At 43.1% G+C, this 19,455-nt stretch overlaps 1 protein-coding gene across 4 annotated transcripts in view; it reads left to right on the top strand.

Annotated features, from left to right (window-relative positions):
* The window catches only part of arhgap40 (Rho GTPase activating protein 40), a 159,833-nt gene extending 142,503 nt beyond the window's left edge, over window positions 1-17,330 (top strand). For 3 of the 4 annotated variants that reach the window (XM_086005559.1, XM_086005557.1, XM_086005560.1), the window contains exons 13-15: window positions 72-235; window positions 1,897-1,955; window positions 16,188-17,330. In XM_086005559.1, the coding sequence (XP_085861685.1) occupies window positions 72-235; window positions 1,897-1,955; window positions 16,188-16,294 (330 nt within the window). In that variant the 3' untranslated portion in view covers window positions 16,295-17,330. The remainder of the gene's footprint in view (window positions 1-71; window positions 236-1,896; window positions 1,956-16,187) is intronic. The other variant, XM_086005558.1, reaches the window with a different exon arrangement.
* The last annotated feature ends 2,125 nt before the right edge of the window (window positions 17,331-19,455 follow it).

Raw genomic sequence — 19,455 nt, 5'->3', positions numbered from 1 at the left:
GCCAGCAACAACAAAATAGCCACTATAGTTTCTTAGAGAGTTAAATGAAATGAATCATCTTTTTACCTTAGCAACAGTTCAGCAAGACGATAAACATTCAAGCCCCCCAATTATTGAAGGATACAATGGAGGTTCAACTGAATTCCAAGATTACAATTCGGGATCTTGTGGCTCAGTTTGAGAAGCAATTAAATTGCAGTAATTGGGATGCCACAGATGCTGATTTTACAAAAAGGTAATTAGCTTGTTCTCATTGTACTAGTATTCATGCTTCTGCATTGTGTTGAGTTGAAGTGGATTGTAATATGGATACTGTTTTATTAATATATCAACTTAATTAGCTACCATTTACACAAAGGATCAGATTTTGCAGTCAGCGGCGAAGGATTGGCACTTGCCGTTCACTGCACTTACAGCTGCCCACAGAGTTTTTGCGGGCTTTTGAGCGGAGACTTGCTCTGATCCAGTGCGCTATTGGGGATCTGTGGTGTCTGTGAGCAAGGCTCTTCAACCAATCAGATTGAAGAATTCTCTCTGAGACATGCAGCGTCTAAACCAGGAATTATAAATTAGATTTCACTAATGTACAGAAAGCAAAATAAAGATTGGGAAAGAAAGATGGGATTAAGAGAGAGCGATAAAAGAGACAGACAGAAAAATGAAAAAAGAATTTTAATTTATTTTAAAATCGTCAACACTAAGTAAATTCTGAAGGATTTCAATTGGCGAGAACTGTTACAGCGTAGTCGGTGGAGGAGCGGTGTATCTCTGACAGCAACTTCCGGAATTCTACGTTTAATTACGCATGTGCGGATGCCAGGAGTTGCTGTCTGATTTACTCCGTAATAATGGTGAGCACTGTTAGCCTCACCATTATTATCAGTGCAAAATCTGGGCAAAAATAATGTAGTCACTTATGTTACATGACCTAAAAAAATCATCCAATTTATTTATAATACTGTAGTGCAACAAAACAGTTACCACGGCAACAAATGGAGCAATTGGGATTGATTCTTCCAGCTTTTTCAAGTGTCCAGACTTTTTGGCAGCAATTTTCAACTGCAAGTGACATTTCTCGTCTGAAAAATGGGCAGTCAGCTATTGAAAATGGATGGGGGTTGGGGGAGGGGTGCTGGGGGAGTTGGGAGTGGGTGGCGGTGGGGTGATGCTTCTGATAAATAGATGGGTCTGTTGTAAGTTAACTAATCTCTCGAAATAACATGTAATCTCTATGGTGGTTATCACACCTCATATCAATCTGGACAAAGGATAACAAGTGCCGCTGCTATATCCACCTGGTCAGCACAAGTGATGCACTTGAAATAACACTGCCTCACTCACATTGGCAAGGTCACACTATTAGTACTCTGTGTTCCAGCTTCCTCTGAAAAATTGGAGCACCACTGTTTAATCGTGTTTCATACGCTTGCCATCACATAGGGTTGATGGTGCTATGAATTTCAGAGGGAGCCAGAGCAGCAGATGTATACAGGAGCATAACATGGCTATACAAATATCCAGTCTGAATCAACCAGCCCCAGGGTAGACTTGTGCCAGTAAGTAGCTATACAGCAGTTTCAGTAAAAGTCATGCCATTGTGACGTCATGATTGGCAATGAGCATTAGGTCACTGTGTCATTTTTAACCATTCTACAAGAACCAGAACAACATTTGCTGGGCCATCGCCTTGGATATGACTCAGTGAATGTGGCACAGCGGCATAGAAGTGTGATCCAGCAGCTCAATATACCGATTTTCATTCTACATTCGTACTGCTAGGAATGTAACATCAGCATAGAAATCATTGTATAGTCAGAAGTAGATTTTATTTTAAATCGTTATTGTTGAGACATGATAATCCAACATTACTGGACATTATATTTTTCTTCTTTTCAGAAACGATGGTTCCACAGACTTTCCAGAGTTCTGCTTGTATGAAGTAGGTGGTAACATAGGTGGGTAATGTACCAAATGTTATTTTAAACATCAACATTTTTATGGCATTATTGGATCAAAATGTATGAAGTCACTATAATTAAGTGGTGATGGACAAATTTGATTCTACCACAATATTTAGAATTACCGTGGTGTAGGCACCCCAAGCAACAGAAACATCAAACATAGGCTCGAGGGGCCAAATGACCTACTCCTGCTCCTACATCTTATGCTCTTATGTATGTCTTTTATGAAAATTCTGCTCTATTTCTGTTGCCAACAATGTAAATTATTTCTAATGGCAACCACAGTAGAGAAAGAGATAAACAATATGGTTTATTTCATGGAAATAGTAATTGGATTACACGTGTAATCCATTACCCAAACATCATTTAAAAAAATGTTTAGTTAGTGACAATAGAGATTTTGTGACATTCTAAACGTGGAATTATTTGCATAGGAAAATGTTTTATTGTGCACATCACAGATAATTTAAAAACAAAGATAGAACCCTGGTAATTATGACGAACAATGTCATCGTACAAATGCTAAATGCAATAATCATATTCCTGTGGCCACTATTTTAACAGAGGCATCAACTGATCTATTTTGAACAGGTTACATTCCCCACCTCCTGTTAAAATAGCATTTGGTACAAATATGCAAAATGTTTGTATAATATCACAGCATAATTTCCAAGTTGTACAGTTTTGGGTTCAGCAACTCCGTATTATTTTCACCAATTTAGTGGGGCTCTGCAATAAAGTGAAAACTTTTTTTGTTTTTTCTTCACCTGCCTGTTGCTCTTATGACTTGTCATTACGATTTGGGTTTACTCTCCACAAATATAAATGAAGTCTAGTGGAAACTAGCAAATTGACTTCAGAAAATGCTACAATATTGCATTTAGCATGGTGGGATTCTTTTATAGATGAGGTTTTTATTGGTAATATCTTGACTATTGGTATACGAGGCAAAACGCAACTAACAAACTAATGCTGATGTAATACAACAGCAAATGGCTGCAGTGCAGAAATGATGGTTCTGCACTAAAATCCTTCATTATAGAAAGAAATATTTGTATTTACATACCATATCTTGTCAATGAACCATCTCAAAGCAGATCATACAACAGATTACTTTTTTAAAACATTCTGGATGTCGACTGGTTTCATTACAAATCTTACGATCAATTTAATTTTATACTTTTGTCTGCTGCTTACACAAATCCTAGAAATGTTATTGTCGCTGACACACTTTCTCTAGTGATCCTACCAAAGTGTAATTGCACACTCTGATGTGGTCACCTTATCAATTATTATTTTTATGTTAGATACCTCTTTAAAACAACCAAGGGATTAGTGACTACAACCCCGATTAGTGACAGGTAGTTAACAGGCAGTTTTTAGCCTAATCCCTATTTTGAGAGGTGTCTTGTGGGATTCCCGACGGCTCCAAACCACGCCAGATTAGAGCAGGCGGGCCGACGGGTTTAAGGACTTGGAGGGGTCGCGATGTCGGTGTTCAGGTGAGTGATGGGTGCATGAGTGCAAAGGTAAGTGTGTTTAGTGTGTCTAAAGTGTGTAAAGAAGTTTAAATTACTTACCTTAACAGCTTTTCTTCCTGTAGGCGTCGGGAGCCCATCACTCAGCCGGCACTGAAAGCAAAATGGTTGCGATCTGTCAAAAGTAACAGCCTTCAGCTTTCATTGCCGGTGTGAGCTCTAACTGAGTCTGTGTAGAAGGACTCAGGTTAGAAGTCAGACTGTCAGTGCTTGACAGCTTCAAACAGCTGTGAAACACTGATATTTCATCTGTCAAGACCTCTTGACAGATGAAATTTCAGTCTGTGATGTCACCTGTTGCCGGGTGGCCTTTAATTGGCCTGCTGAGCCCGCTGGGCCGGCTCAACAAGGTCAATCAAGGGAAAATCGCGTGGATTGGCCGGACGTCGATGTAGGCGGGACTAAAACCCGAAAGTTGTAGTCCCGCCTCCTTCCCGACAGCTTCATGAAAATCGACCCCAACGTTTCAGGTCGATGACACTTCGTCAGAACTGGAAAAAGTTGGAGATATAACCGGTTTTTAAGCAAGTGTATGGGGCAGGGAGAGGGGAGGGGAGGAAAAAACAAAAGGGAAGGTCTGTGATAGGATGTAAGGCAGGAGAGATTAAGAGACAAAGGGGTGATGGTGCAAGGCAAAAGGAGAAGTTAAGAAACAAAAGATGACTCTAGATGAAGTGTAAATGGCAATGGCAGAATGATCGACAGCTGCCATGTGAGAGAGAGAAAACCGGATTACTCTGATTATGATTTAAATAATTTTTGGATTAGCAATTCTTTAACTGTGTTAGTTTTTTTGGCCTATTCTTGGGCTGAATTTTACATAAGAGCATAAGAAATAGGAGCAGGAGTAGGCCAATCGGCCCCTCGAGCCTGCTCCGCCATTCAATAAGATCATGGCTGATCTGATCCTAACCGCCAATCTACTATCACAGAACCATCTCCTGAATCTAACAGAATTAGACACACAAACTAGGAGCAGGATCAGGCTACATGGCCCCTGGGCCCGCTCCGCTACCCACAGGGCCATGACCGATCCGAACCTAGACTCCAGTCCAAATTCCTGCCCACTCCCCGTAACCCTTAATTCCCTTTACTTCTAGGAAACTGTCTATTTCTGTTTTAAATTTATGTAATGATGTAGCTTCTACAGCTTTTTGGGGCAGCATATTCCATGGACCTACCACCCTCTGAGTGAAGTAGTTCCTCCTCATCTCAGTTTTGAAAGAGCAGCCCCTTATTCTAAGACTATGCCCCCTAGTTCTAGTTTCACCCATCATCGGGAACATCCTCCCCGCATCCACCCGATCCAACCCCTTCACAATCTTATATGTTTCAATAAGATCGCCTCTCATTCTTCTGAACTCCAATGAGTAGAGTCCCAATCTATTCAACCTCTCCTCATATGTCCATCCCCTCATCCCCGGGATTAACCGAGTGAACCTTCTTTGTACTGACTCGAGAGCAAGTATGTCTTTTCTTAAGTATGGACACCAAAACTGTATGCAGTATTCCAGGTGCGGTCTCACCAATACCTTGTACAACTGAAGCAATACCTCCCTATTTTTATATTCTATCCCCCTAGCAATGAAAGCCAACATTCCATTGGCCTTCTTAATCACTTGCTGCACCTGCATACTAACCTTTTGAGTTTCGTGCACCAGGACCCCCAGATCCCTTTGTACTTCAGTACTTTCCAGTTTCTTGCCATTAAGATAATAACTTGCTCTACGATTTTTCCTGCCAAAGTGCATAACCTCACACTTTCCAGTATTGTATTTCATCTGCCAAATCTCTGCCCACTTACTTAGCCTGTCTATGTCCCCTTGCAGGTTTTTTATGTCCTCCTCACTCACTACTTTCCCTCCCATCTTAGTATCATCTGCAAACTTTGATATGTTACACTCGGTCCCCTCCTCCAAATCGTTAATATAGATTGTAAAGAGTTGAGGACCCAGCACTGACCCCTGCGGAACACCACTAGTTACTGATTGCCAGTCTGAGAATGAACCATTTATCCCAACTCTCTGCCTTCTGTTAGATAGCTAATCCTCTATCCATGCCAGAATATTACCCCCAATCCTGTAATTTTTTTATCTTAAGCAATAATCTTTTGTGTGGCACCTTGTCAAATGCCTTTTGGAAGTCTAAATACACTATGTCCACTGGTTTCCCTTTATCCACCCTATATGTTACTTCCTCAAAGAACTCCAGCAAATTTGTCAAACATGACTTCCCCTTCATAAAACCATGCTGACTTTGTCCTATTAAATTATGATTATCCAAATGTCCTGTTACTGTCTCCTTTTATAATGGACTCCAAAATTTTACCTACCACAGATGTTAGGCTAACCGGCTATAGTTTCCAGCCTTCTGTCTACTGCCCTTTTTAAATAAGGGTGTTACATTAGCAGTTTTCCAGTCTGCCGGGACCTTTGCTGAGTCCAGGGAGTTTTGAAAAATTATTACCAATGCATTAACAATCCCTACCGCCACTTCCCTCAAGACCCTAGGATGTAAGCCATCAGGTCCAGGTGATTTATCCGCCTTGAATCCCATTATTTTACTGAGTACCACTTCCTTAGTGATTTTGATCGTGTTTAGCTCCGCCCCCTATTTGTCCAGTGTTGGGATATTCTTAGTGTCTTCTACTGTAAAGACTGATGTAAAATATTCATTCAGTGTTTTTGCCATCTCCATATTTCCCACCATTAATTTCTCGGTCTCATCCTCTAAGGGACCAACATTTACTTCAGCCACCCTTTTTCTTTTTATATAACTATAAAAACTCTTACTATCTGTTTTTATATTTTTTGCTAATTTACTTTCATAATCTATCTTCCCTTTCTTAATCAATCTTTTTGTTATTTTTTGCTGTCTTTTAAAGTTTTCCCAAATCCTCTATCCTCCCACTAGACTTGGCTACCTTATATGCCCTTGTTTTTAGTCGAATACTATCCTTAATTTCTTTACTTAGCCACGGATGGCTGTCTTTTCTTTTACACCCTTTTCTTAGTGGAATATATATTTTTTGGAAGTTGTAAAATAACTCCTTAAATGTACACCACTGATCATGTATCGTCTTACCCTTTAATCTATTTTCCCAATCCACTCTACTCAATTCCGCTCTCATACCTTCATAGTCTCCTTTACATAGATACATAGATACATAGAAGATAGGAGCAGGAGTAGGCCATTCGGCCCTTCGTGCCTGCTCCGCCATTTAATGAGATCATGGCTGATCCTTTAATTCAGTATCCCGTCCCCGCCTTCTCTCCGTAACCCTTAACCCCTTTTGCCCGTAGAAATATATCTAATTCCCTCTTAAATATATTTAATGAGCTGGCGTACACTGCCCTCTGTGGCAATGAGTTCCACAGGTTCACCACTCTCTGAGTGAAGAAATTCCCCCTCATCTCTGTCCTAAATGGTTTAGCCCTTATCCTTAAATTATGTCCTCTAGTTCTGTTCTCACCCGCCAAGGGAAACATTCCTTCTGCATCCAGTCTGTCTAGACCTGTCAGAATTTTATACACTTCTATGAGGTCCCCTCTCAATCTTCTAAACTCCAGTGTGTACATCCCTAAACTACATAGTCTCTCCTCATAGGTCATTCCCGCCATTCCTGGTATCAGCCTGGTGAATCGCCGCTGCACCCCCTCCATGGCAAGAACATCCTTCCTCAGATGAGGCGACCAAAACTGTACACAGTACTCGAGGTGTGGTCTCACCAGTGCCCTGTACAGCTGCAGCAAGGTATCCCTGTTCCTGTATTCTAACCCTTTTGCTATGAAGGCCAGCATACCGTTTGCCTTCTTGACCGCCTGTTGCACCTGCATGCTCGCCTTCAGTGACTGGTGTACAAGAACACCCAGGTCTCTCTGTACTTCCCCCTCTCCCAATCTATTGCCATTTAAATAATAATTTGCCCTCCCGTTCCTGCACCCAAGGTGGATAACTTCGCACTTGTCCACATTATAGTGCATCTGCCATTTATCCGCCCAATCGCCCAGTCTGTCCAAATCGCTCTGGAGCTTCCTGGTCTCTTCCTCTGAGCCCACCCCACCTCCTAGTTTAGTGTCGTCTGCAAATTTGGAAATGCTGCATCCGACTCCCTGATCCAGGTCATTAATGTAAATTGTGAACAGCTGGGGGCCCAGGACAGATCCCTGTGGTACCCCACTTGTTACTGCCTGCCATTCAGAAAATGAGCCGTTTATTCCAACTCTCTGTTTTCTATCTGACAGCCAGTTCCCTATCCACGCCAAAACTTTCCCCTTTATCCCATGAGCCTCAATTTTCCATGCTAATCTTTTATGTGGGACCTTATCGAAGGCCTTTTGGAAGTCCAGGTACACCACATCTACTGGCTCTCCCCCATCTATTCTACCAGTTACTCCCTCAAAAAATTCCAATAGATTAGTCAAGCACGATTTACCCTTTGTAAATCCATGTTGACTCTGTCCTATCCTGTCCCCATTTGCTAAGTGCTCCGCTATTTCATCCTTAATGATGGACTCCAGCATTTTGCCCACAACTGATGTAAGGCTTACAGGTCTGTAATTACCTGCTTTTTCCCTACCCCCCTTTTTGAATAGTGGGGTAACGTTAGCTACCCTCCAATCCATCGGCACTGTTCCCGAGTCTAATGAATTCTGAAAAATCATCCTTAGTGCATCCGCTATCTCTAGGGCCACCTCCTTCAGTACCCTAGGATGCATGTTATCAGGCCCTGGGGATTTGTCCACCTTCAATCCCTTTAGCTTCCTTAACACCATATCCTTAGAGATATTGATTTGCGTCAGTTCCTCCTTTGCCAATGTCCCTATTTTTCCCGATATCCCAGGGAGGTTTTTTGTGTCTTCCTTCGTAAAGACTGACCCAAAGTATGCATTTAGTTGATCTGCCATTTCCTTATTTCCCATTATATATTCCCCCGTATCTGACTGCAATGGACCAACTTTGGTTTTCACCAGTCTTTTCCTTTTGATATATTTATAAAAGCTTTTGGAGTTAGTTTTTATATTTTCCGCCAGCTTGTTTTCGTAAGCTATTTTGCCCCTCTTGATCATGCCCTTTGCCCTCCTTTGCTCTATCTTAAACTGTTCCCAATCTTCCGCTCTGGCGCTTTTTTTGGCTATTTTATACGCCCTATCTTTGGATTTTATGCTGTCTCTAATTTCCCCTGTTATCCACGGTTGAGTCACCTTTTTAGATTTCCTTTTATGCCAGATTGGTATAAACAATTTTTGCAATTTTGTCATTCTATCTTTAAATGTTTGCCATTGTTTATCTACCTCCAGTCCTCTCATTCAAGCTTAGCACGCTTGTTTGAGATCCAACCTTCTCACCCTCTAATTGAATATGGAATTCAACCATGTTATGGTCACTCATTCCAAGGGGATCCTTTACTAGGACATTTTTAATTAATCTTGTCTCGTTACACAGGACCAGATCTAAGGTTGCTTGCCCCCTGGTCGGTTCAGTTACATACTGCTCAAGAAACCCATCCCTAATACACTCAATGAACTCATCCTCAAGGCAGCCCTGCCCAATTTGATTTGTCCAATTAATATGATAGTTAAAATCCCCCATAATTATAGATGTTCCCTTATTACAAGCCTCAACTATTTCCTGATTGATACTCCGTCCAACAGAGTTGCAACTGTTCGGAGGCCTATAGACTACGCCCACTAATGTTTTTTCCCCTTATTATTCCTTACCTCCACCCAAACTGTTTCATTATCCTGATCTTTTGACCCAATATCATTTCTTTGTATTACAGTGATTCCTTCCTTTATTAACATAGTCACCCCACCTCCCTGTCCTTCCTGATCGTTAAATAACCTGGTATGTTTAATTCCCAGGCATTGTCACTCTGCAGCCATGTTTCTGTAATGGCCACAAGATCATACCCATATGTAGTTATTTGTGCCATTAACTCGTCTATTTTGTTACGAATGCTACGTGCATTCAGATAGAGAACTTTCAAATATGTTTTGTGACACTTAGTTCCTGCTTTTGCCCTTTTTATTACTTTACCTTTTACTCCATACCTTCTGCCCCTTCCTGACATGCTCTGGTTTTTAATTTCCCCACTGCTACCTAAGTCTAAGACCTTCTCTGTTGTCATTTTTATTATTTGCTCTCTAGGAACCTCCCCCCCACTAGTTAGTTTAAAGCCCTCTCTACAGCCCTAGTTATATGATCCGCCAGGACTCTAGTCCCAGCACCGGCCAAGTGAAGCCCATCCCAATGGAACAGCTCCCTCCTGCCCCAGTACTGGTGCCAGTGTCCCAGGAAGCAAAACCCATTTCTCCCACACCAGTCTTTGAGCCACGCATTTAACTGTGTAATTTTATTTGTCCTAACCAAATTCGCTCGTGGCTCAGGTATTAATCCAGAGGTTATTACCCTTGAGGTTCTGTTTTTTAATTTGACCCCTAGCTGCTCATACTCCTTTAACAGAACCGGCTTCCTAGTCCTATCTACGTCGTTTGTACCAACATGGACCACGACAACTGGATCCACCCCCTCCCACTGCAAGTTTCTTTCCAGCCCAGAGGAGATGTCCTTAACCCTGGCACCGGGTAGGCAACACAGCCTTCGGGACTCTCGCTCTCGGCTGCAGAGAACTCTATCTATCCCCCTAATAATACTATCCCCTACCACTACAACATTTCTATTTACTCCCCCCTCTTGAATGGTCCACGGTGCTGTGGCCAGGTTGCTCATCCTCCCTGCAGTCCCTGCTCCCATCCCCACAGGGAGTAAGAACCTCGAACCTGTTGGACAAGAGCAAGGGCTGCGGCTCCTCCAGCTCTACCTCCTGGATCCCCGTACCTGCCTCACTCGTAGTCACACTGTCCTGTCCCTGACCATGGGCTACATCTGAATTAATTAACTTCATAGGTGTGACCACCTCCTGATACACAGAGTCCAGGTACTTCTCCCCCTCCCTGATGTGTCGCAGTGTCTGACGCTCAGACTCCAGCTCATCAACACAGAGCTGGAGTTCCTGTAGCAGCAGACACTTGTCACAGACGTAATCACCGTGAGCCTCAATGGGGTTCACCGGCTCCCATATCTCGCAACAGTAACACATCACCTGCTCCATTCTATGTAATTAATTAAATTTTTTATTGTTAGTTATGGACACCCTCTGCCCGATTTTAGATGCTAGTATCCCCTTTAATTAATTGGATTTAAATTAAATCAATCCCTCTAGTTATACCAGTTAAATGGTTTACCAACAGTCACTCTGCACCAGAAAGGCCTTATTATCTGCAGCCCACAGGGTTGAAGTTTGGCAAGAGCACCTAACACCCCACTTACCCTAACTCACACTTACCCAAACTCATAGCACTCTGCTGACTCGCACTCAGTGCTTGCTCGCACTAGGACTGGTCTTTTTATACTGTTTGTTTGTTTACAGCCAAATGAGTCACCCCTGCTGATTGGTTAGAAAACTGGTTTCCACTGCCTGCGGTGCCAATTTACTCCTACTGCAGTGTAACCTTGTTTTACTCTTCTTAAACCAACAGAATCCCAAATATTTAACTTTTCCCCTTTACTTAAACTGCTTAAGTAATCTTATCAAGAATGATTTAATGAGAAATAACAATTAAAGAACTCTCACACTTACCCAAACTCTCAGCACTCTTTGATGACTCGCACTCAGTGCTTGCTCGCACTAAGACTGGTGCTCAGAGGGCAGGTTCGGAGGTGGGCCTGCTGTCAAAATCCAAATGATTGACAGTAGGGCGGTATCCTGCTCTAAACCCGCCGCCTTGTAAGTTTCACTAGTGCCGGTTCTGCCTGCGCTTTACAGACACGGCACTAAGTGGCGGGTCATTCAATTGAGATAGTTAAGAGGGTGTTTAAACCAATTTACTCACCATTTAGCAGGCACAAAGTATTTGCCACGAGGTTCCCATCGCTCGGGGATCACGCCAGGTAAGCATGTCGGGTTCTGAACAACTCTCCATTTCTTTCAATAGGTGACGGCTGCAAAAGTGGTTTAACCATTTTACAGCTGGTCACTTTCCACTCTCAGAAGCTTCAGGCTTGGGTATTTGGAACAGATTTTTAAACTTTATGCAACTGGGAAGCGTTTGCAGTAAACCCTCTAATCACTGTCACCTCCTTGCAACATCATATCTAACGCTTGATAGATTGGATCTGTCACCTGAAGTTCACCTGCCATATGAATTATCAGAATGGGCACGATTTATGCTCTGTCACCTTGGTCACCTGGGGCCTCAACTATTTACAATCTAAATTAATGACTTGGGTGAAGGGACTGAGTGTAATGTAGCCAAATTTGCTGATGATACAAAGAAAGGTGGGAAAGCAAATTGTGTGGAGGATGCGAAGAATTTCCAAAGGGATATAGATAGGTTAAGTGAGTGGGTAAAAATCTGGCGGATGGAGTATAATGTGGGAAAATGCCAGGTTATCCACTTTGGTAGGAAAAATAAAAAAGCAAATTATTATTTAAATGGGGAGAGATTACAGAATTCTGAGGTACAGAGGGATCTGGGTGTCCTTGTACACGAATCACAAAAATTTAGCAAGTAATTAGGAAGGCAAATGAAATGTTGGCCTTTATTGCAAAGGGAATGGAGTATAATAGTAAGAAAGTCCTGCTACAACTGTGCAGGGAATTGGTGAGACCACATCTGGAGTACTGCGTACAGTTTTGGTCTCCTTATTTAAGGAAGGATATACTTGCATTGGAGACAGTTCAGAGAAGGTTCACGAGGCTGATTCCGGAGATGAAGGGGTTGTCTTATGAAGAAAGGTTGAGCAGGTTGGGCCTATACTCATTGGAGTTTAGAAGAATGAGAGGGGATCTGATTTAAACATATAAGATTCTGAAGGGGCTTGACAGGGTGGATGCAAAGAGAATGGGCTAGATTTTCCTGAAGCCGTCAGGCGGGGTTTCAGGCCTGTGGTGGGGGGGGGAGGAAATCCCTAATTTGGGGGTCCCAACACCATCCCGCCCAAAACCCCGCCCCACGCAAGTTTCAGGGGCGGCGGGTACCCGCCTCGCACTGGAACCTGCCGAAACCAGGCGGGAAGGGATTAGTGCCAATTAACTGCCTGTTAACAGGCAGTTTTTAGCCTAATCCCTATTTTGAGGGATTTCGTGTGGGTTTCCCGACGGCTCCAAACCACGCCTGGTTAGAGCAGGCAGGCCGTCGGGTTGAAGGAGTTGCAGGAGTCGCGATGTCGCGCTCAGGTGAGTGATGGGTGCATGAGTGTAAAGGTAAGTGTGTTTGGTGTGTCTAAAGTGTGTAAAGAACTTTTACTTACCTTAACAGCCTTTCTTCCTGTAGCCGTCGGGAGCGCATCATTCAGCCGGCACTTAAAGCTGAACGGCTGCGATCTGTGAAAAGTGACAGCCTTCAGCTTTGAATGCCGGTGACAGTTCTAACTGAGTCTGTGCAGAAGGACTCAGCTTAGAACTCAGACTGTCAGTGTTTCACAGCTGTGAAACACTGAAATTTCATCTGTCAAGAACTTTTGACAGATGAAATTTCAGTCTGTGACGTCACCTGTTGCCGGGTGTCCCTTAATTGGCCTGTTGAGCCCGCTGGGCGGGCTCAACAAGGTCAATCAAGGGGAAATCGCGCGGATTGGCCGGACGTCGATGTAGGTGGGTCAAAAACCCGAAAGGGGAAGTCCCGCCTTCTTCCCGACAGGTTCGGGAAAATCTACCCCAATGTTTCCCCTCGTGGGGGAATCTAGAACTAGGGGACATAATTTCAGAATAAGGGGGCACCCATTTAAAATGGAAATGAGGAGGAATTTCTTCTCTGAGGGTCGTGAATCTTTGGAATTCTCTTCCTCAGAGAGCTGTGGAGGCTGGGCCATTGAATATACTTCAGGTGGAGATAGACAGATTTTTAAATGGTAAGGGAGTGAAGGGTTATGGGGAGAAGGCAGGGAAATGGAGTTGAGGCCAAGATCAGATCAGCCATGATCTTATTGAATGGCGGAGCAGGCTCGAGGGGCCAAATGACCTACTCCTGCTCCTACATCTTATGTCTTATGTCTCATGGTCCTCCTAATCTGATGACGATCAGCCACAGCAGCAGCAGAACCAGCCACACCAGCAGCAGCAACAACAAGAGCGCCAACCTTCTCCTCAACCACCTGATACTGCATAGGGCATCAGCGCAGGGCTGCACCGCATCCGAGGCCATACCCCCAAAACAGGGTATACAGGCAGAGGATGAGCTTCCTCAACATGACGGCGCAGCAGTGCCAAAGGAGGCTCAGGCTATCGCGCCAGGTCGTCGCTGACATTTGCGCTTTACTGGAGCAAGACCTGCAGCCCAGAGGAAGGGGTGGACACTCCTTACCAGTGGCTGTCAAACTCACCCTTGCCCTCAACTTCCTCGCCTCAGGCTCCTTCCTGGCATCTGCAGCAGACCTTTGCGGCATCTCGCAAATTATATTCATTTTGCCACTGATGAAGCCACTGTCAATGAACGTGCGCTTGGCTTTGCCGTTCTAGCTGGCTTCCCACGGGCGCAGGGAGTCGTCAACTGCACACATGTGGTCATCAGGGCACTCTATCACAACCCAGTAGCATTTGTTAACCGCAAGGGCTTCCACTCGAAACGTTCAGCTGGTCTGCAACCATAGGAAGATTATCGCCCATGTGTGCGCCAAGTTCCCTGGCAACTGCCATGACTCATACATCTTGCGCCTGTCCACCGTCCCTCAGCTCTTCACACCACCAAACAGTCTTGGCGGTTGGCTGCTTGGAGACGAGGGCTATCCCCTGAAGACGTGGCTCATGACGCCTTTGAGGAGGCCAACAAATGAGCCTGATGGACGTTGTAATCAAAGCCACATCTCCACAAGAAGTGTCATCGAGCAGACAATAGGCTTGCTCAAAATGCTGAGCAGAGCTAGGAGGCTCCTGCACCCACCGACGAGGAGTCTCCACTGCTGTCAATGTCTCCACCAGCTACTGCTGCTCACTTGTGATCTGTGAGACACCAGGTGACAACACTACTCTATCTTGCGACATACCCACCGAGGTGTGTGACTCTGCGATGGTGCTGGGTTGCGTTGTCTGAGGTGACATTGCACCCTCAGAGGCAGTCGGCTCCTCTGAGGAGTCTTCTTGCTGTTGCTCCTGGACATTGGAGGGGGCTCTTGATCGACTTGTGGGAGAGTGAAGACATCAGTTAGATATACAGGATGTCTACTGCAGGCACATACCATTATCCACATGATGAGCATTCATCTTGTGTTGACATCACACCCCATATGAGGCAGTGATGAAAGGCATGTAATTGTATGGAAGTTGATTTTGCCACGAACTTCTTCGACTGAGCCCCTCTCTCCGTTCTCCACTTCCGAATGTCCATCACTCCAGCAGTCTCCAGTGCTGCCTCCTCTGCACTCGGCAGATATGACATGGTTTATGGAGACCCTCCTCCCGTTCTCTCCCTCTTATTGTGGGCTATCTTTTCCTGCAAGGAGGGAAAGAAGAGAAGTTTCAGTGAGAGTGATGGTATGAGTGTAAGGAATGGAATAACAGAGAGCTTTACACTGACAATTTGATGGAGTGGGTTGTCAATACCAAGTTGCCTCCTTTTGTGTTATTTGCTGTCATTGCATAACGATGAGGCTGAGTGTGAGGGCTGCATAATAAGATGGCGACCTGATAATGTAGGTCGAGTTAGAGGGATGGATGAAGGTACAAGGGATGTTGGGCTGTGTAGCATTGTGCAGGAGTACGGGTCCGAATGTGATGAGACACACAGCAGCATCAAGGTCATTGTGGCTTAATGCTCACTTTTCCTGATCTTACTAGATCATTGAACCTCTTGCGGCACTGCACCCAGGTGCGAACCACCACTGACCACCCCGTAACCTCCTGCGATATTTGCAGCCACACTGCCTTTGACTGCTGGGGAGGCCTCTTCTTGCCGTCTGCAGGGAAGAGAACCTCCCTACATGCTCTCACTCCCTCCACAAGATGATGGAGGGACTCATCTGTGAAGCTGCTCATTGGCGCTGCAAGCTCATAGTGCAGAGACTCAAACACTGACAGCGCTGAATGCTAGCAATTTGCAACTGACAATAACTGGGGCCATGGCCCTTTAAATAAACCGGCAATAATCGTGTCATCCGGTGATGTCACCAGACCCGCACCCTTTAATAGGGCCGGGAAACACGCAGGGCGGACCTAACGAGGCCCATTAGGGCAAGATTCGATTTATGGTCGGGATCCACGTAGCAGTGGGGTCGCCCCCTGCCGCTGACCTCTCCCGCCCTGAAGCCGCCCAGGTAGGCGAAATCGCGGCCTTCATGTATGAGTTTGTTTTGAGGGGTATCAGTCGGGATCTGTCTGTGGGGACCCATCACACTTAAGCTGGTGCTATCCTTATCTGGAATTGGGCATCACTGATTAGTGATTAGGAGTGCAAATTGTCTCACCCGTCTCGAAAGACTGAAGCCAACTATTTGCACCCTCACCAGTGGCCTGGCTGTGATGAACAGACCGAGCACAGAGTATAGCTGGAATCTTCCATGTGTCTGTGGTTCAATACTGTAAAAGGGCACTGAGCCATCTTGGGAACCTCAAAATTTCTACATCCAAAAAAAAAATCCTGTGCCTCTTTGGTCATTTTGAAATCATTTAAATTTTGCTTTATTTTAATAGGTGAACGCTGTCTTGATCCAGACACATTTATGTTGGAGCTGTACAGGATTAACCCTCAGGCTGAGTGGGTTATAAAACAACGCTTAACATTGTCAAAAGAAAGCTAACTTTTTGTGAATATTCATCACCTTCATCCACAGAATTTGCTGGTTGAGTAATATCTGTACTTTCGATTATTGTTAAAAGTTTGTGACCTCACGAAAGTGAAGAGAAAGAGTAAGCAACTAAAGTACTTTTTCAAGGCACATCCAAGAAGCAATTTGTCCAGCAAAGTACAGCACTTTCATTAAACAAGGGACATTTACCACTAATTGAAGGTAAAATCAGATCAGCTTTTAATTTGCTGGTCTATTGGCGTGTGAATTTGAGAACTTGAATTTTATACAAAATTTATATTTAACCATGGCTATTTTATTGAGACATGTTCAGTAAGCACTGCCAAATATTGCAAAGAAAAGGTAATGTTTTGGAAGAGAGACACGAGTCTCCTTTATCACTGTATATAATTTATTTTCTTGGAATATTTTTAAACTTCTTTTGCAAATCACCTTGGAACTGCTTGGAGAAAAGGAATGTGTAAAGTGAAGAAAATGCAACAAAATGGAAAGAGAAAGTCTTGGCTTACGCCAAAATGTACGCAGTGTCAATTATTTATTGAAGGACCACAGCAGAAGAAAGAATGAGTATGCATCTGTGCCTCCAGTTTATTTGTCATGAAGCCATATTTGATTGCATATATCAAACTCCCCAAGAGTAACTGGATCTTCAGCAAGGGCAAAGAACCATGATTGTGTCTAGCACTTTAGGGCTTGGGTACAGAGAATGTGACATAACCCAAGGCAAAAATACAGTAGTGTAAAAATGCAGTAGCTCACAGGAATTATTGTGGACAATATTATTTGAAACTTGCGTGCTGTGTATTCTATTTTCTTTGAGGCACCAGCCTCCTTGTAGTTGCTGATTAGCTTTTACTGTTGTATAATGTTAATAGATTTACATTTGGAATTTGTTTTCTACATATGGTTGCAACTAGAATTTTTTTTATATTCTAAGTTTGTTTAAGCAACCACCTCAATCTGTTGTTTGTGTCACTCTGTGAATTGGTGAAGTTATTTTTAAGAAGATTAAAGAACATGATCTTTACATTATTCTTGATGTTTCTCATTGCAACAATGTATTTACAAATATTGAAAAATCACTGCACTCTGCCAGTTTAGTAATGTTAAGATTTCGATCTCGGAGATGGTCACAAAATTGAGTTCCAAGAATGCCTATTTCGCAAATTTGCCCAACACTATTGAGTTGAAGAGCAACAAACAACTGAAGGTACAGATTGTACATTCTAAAACAAAAGATTGGTTCATCTCAGGAAGTTCTTTTTACATAAAACTATAGATGCAATTACAACCAATATTTAAAGTTGCACTGCATGTCATTGCACAACAAGTAAAGAACAGTGAAAATACAAAATTCAGTTGTGACTGTAGAACAGTTTCTGTACCCCTGTCATGGCCCAGAGCTTCCACTAGTTTGCGCTGGTTTTATCAGCGCAATCCGGCTGAAATCGGCCAAAGCAACGCAAAAGATCGTGGAAATTAACCGCAAGTTATGTTAAGCATAAATCGAGTTTCAGTTATTTTTAACGCTGGTTTAAAAAACATTGTACTGGAAGTTGGCCCTGTTCACAAAACTGGCCGCGCCTCCAGATCGAAATAACGAGCATAGCGAGTTTCCGCCGATTGCGCCTGTTTGCGGCCATTTGAGGAGGCTCTTCAAATTGACTTTTTTTAGGCGCACAGGCACATTTTTAAAGTTTTATATATGCAGTAAACTCTTTCGTATCCGGCACCGACGGGACCGGGATGGTACTGGTTGATTAACAGAGAGGTAGGCAATTTTTAACACACAAAAATAAAAACCAGTGACTAACTCAGCCACTGCGGGAAACTTGGACTTGGAAAAACGAAAAATTGATGGATTTGGCAAGATTACCAGCTATTTATTTTGCCGCTAATTAAAGAATTCTGGTTGATTAGGTACCGTTTATACGAGAGTTTACTGTGTGTGTGTATGTATATAAAAAAATATTTAATTTACTAAAAATACTGACTAGTGTACACTAATGTAAATGGCTCAGTATAGTTTTTTTTTTTAAAGACATTTTCAGTGATTTTAAAATGAGGTTACTCACAGCTGGAGCACTAGACACTCTTATTAAAAATGTTTATTTTGTGAGATAAACCCATTTACAGCTGTATTAATAAAACTGCACCAGGTTACCACTCTTAAATATATCAGCCCGGAATTTGCAGTGGGTAATGACGGTGGACTAACAGCGTTCGCCGTCATTACCCCTCTGAAACTGACGACAACCTCAGGATTTAGCGCATGCGCATCTAAACACGGAAATCCTGAAGTTGCAGTCAGTCATTCACTGCTCTGACACTGTGCACTGTGGACCTCCCCAACGCCCCCCACCGCCCATAGCCAGCAATCAGTGAAATCAGTAAAACTGACGAAAACCAGGGATTTCTGCGGTAATATCGCTGTTAAATACCCCATTAAATGTTAAGCCTTGTTGGATCTGGGTTTTTAACAGCGTAAACAAACGTTCTGACCCTGAAACTAATTTTAATATTTGTGGAATGTAAAATTTCTCCATTATGATAAAAATTACAATTTAAAAAAAACTTAGTTTGTTCATGATATTTAAGATTCAACCTTATCCCCATGTGAGAGTCCCAATCTTTATTTCGCTCTCTGTAACGTTTTTAAAAATCCGGATAAAAGCAGCTTCTCATTTCGTGGTTTCCTGTCTTTGAGAATTCTGCAATGTGATTGGCTACTTAAACAGCTTGTTGACATCACAGCAGTATTGCACTAGGGGATTCCCACTACAGAGCGCTGAAATCACTTGAACGTCGAAAAAGGCAAACTTCTTGCCACAGAGATCTATTACTCTGCCCGATTGTGCTGGTTCATGGAAGATTTTATGTTTGTGATTATACAAATGAGTTTGGGTGGAAACTTGACTCATCACTTCAGAAAAACAGCGCAATTTCAAGCACACTTTGCTGATTGCACCCAAAGTGGAAACTCTACCCCAAATTGTCCACTGAACTATTTAGTTCGTACACGTACTACTTACATTGACACCAAATTTCACATTAACTAATTTTATAATTGCAAACTAGCTTAATTTTACAATTTTTGCCTAATTTTGGGACATAGTAATAAGTATTAAAGAGCAATAAATCCTGTACAAGCA

The sequence above is a fragment of the Somniosus microcephalus genome, chromosome 13 (genome assembly GCF_052327205.1).
Source record: "Somniosus microcephalus isolate GS21.2 chromosome 13, FLI_Smic_1.0, whole genome shotgun sequence".
NCBI lineage: Eukaryota > Metazoa > Chordata > Chondrichthyes > Squaliformes > Somniosidae > Somniosus > Somniosus microcephalus.
This window is presented reverse-complemented; position numbering and strand designations above follow the sequence as displayed.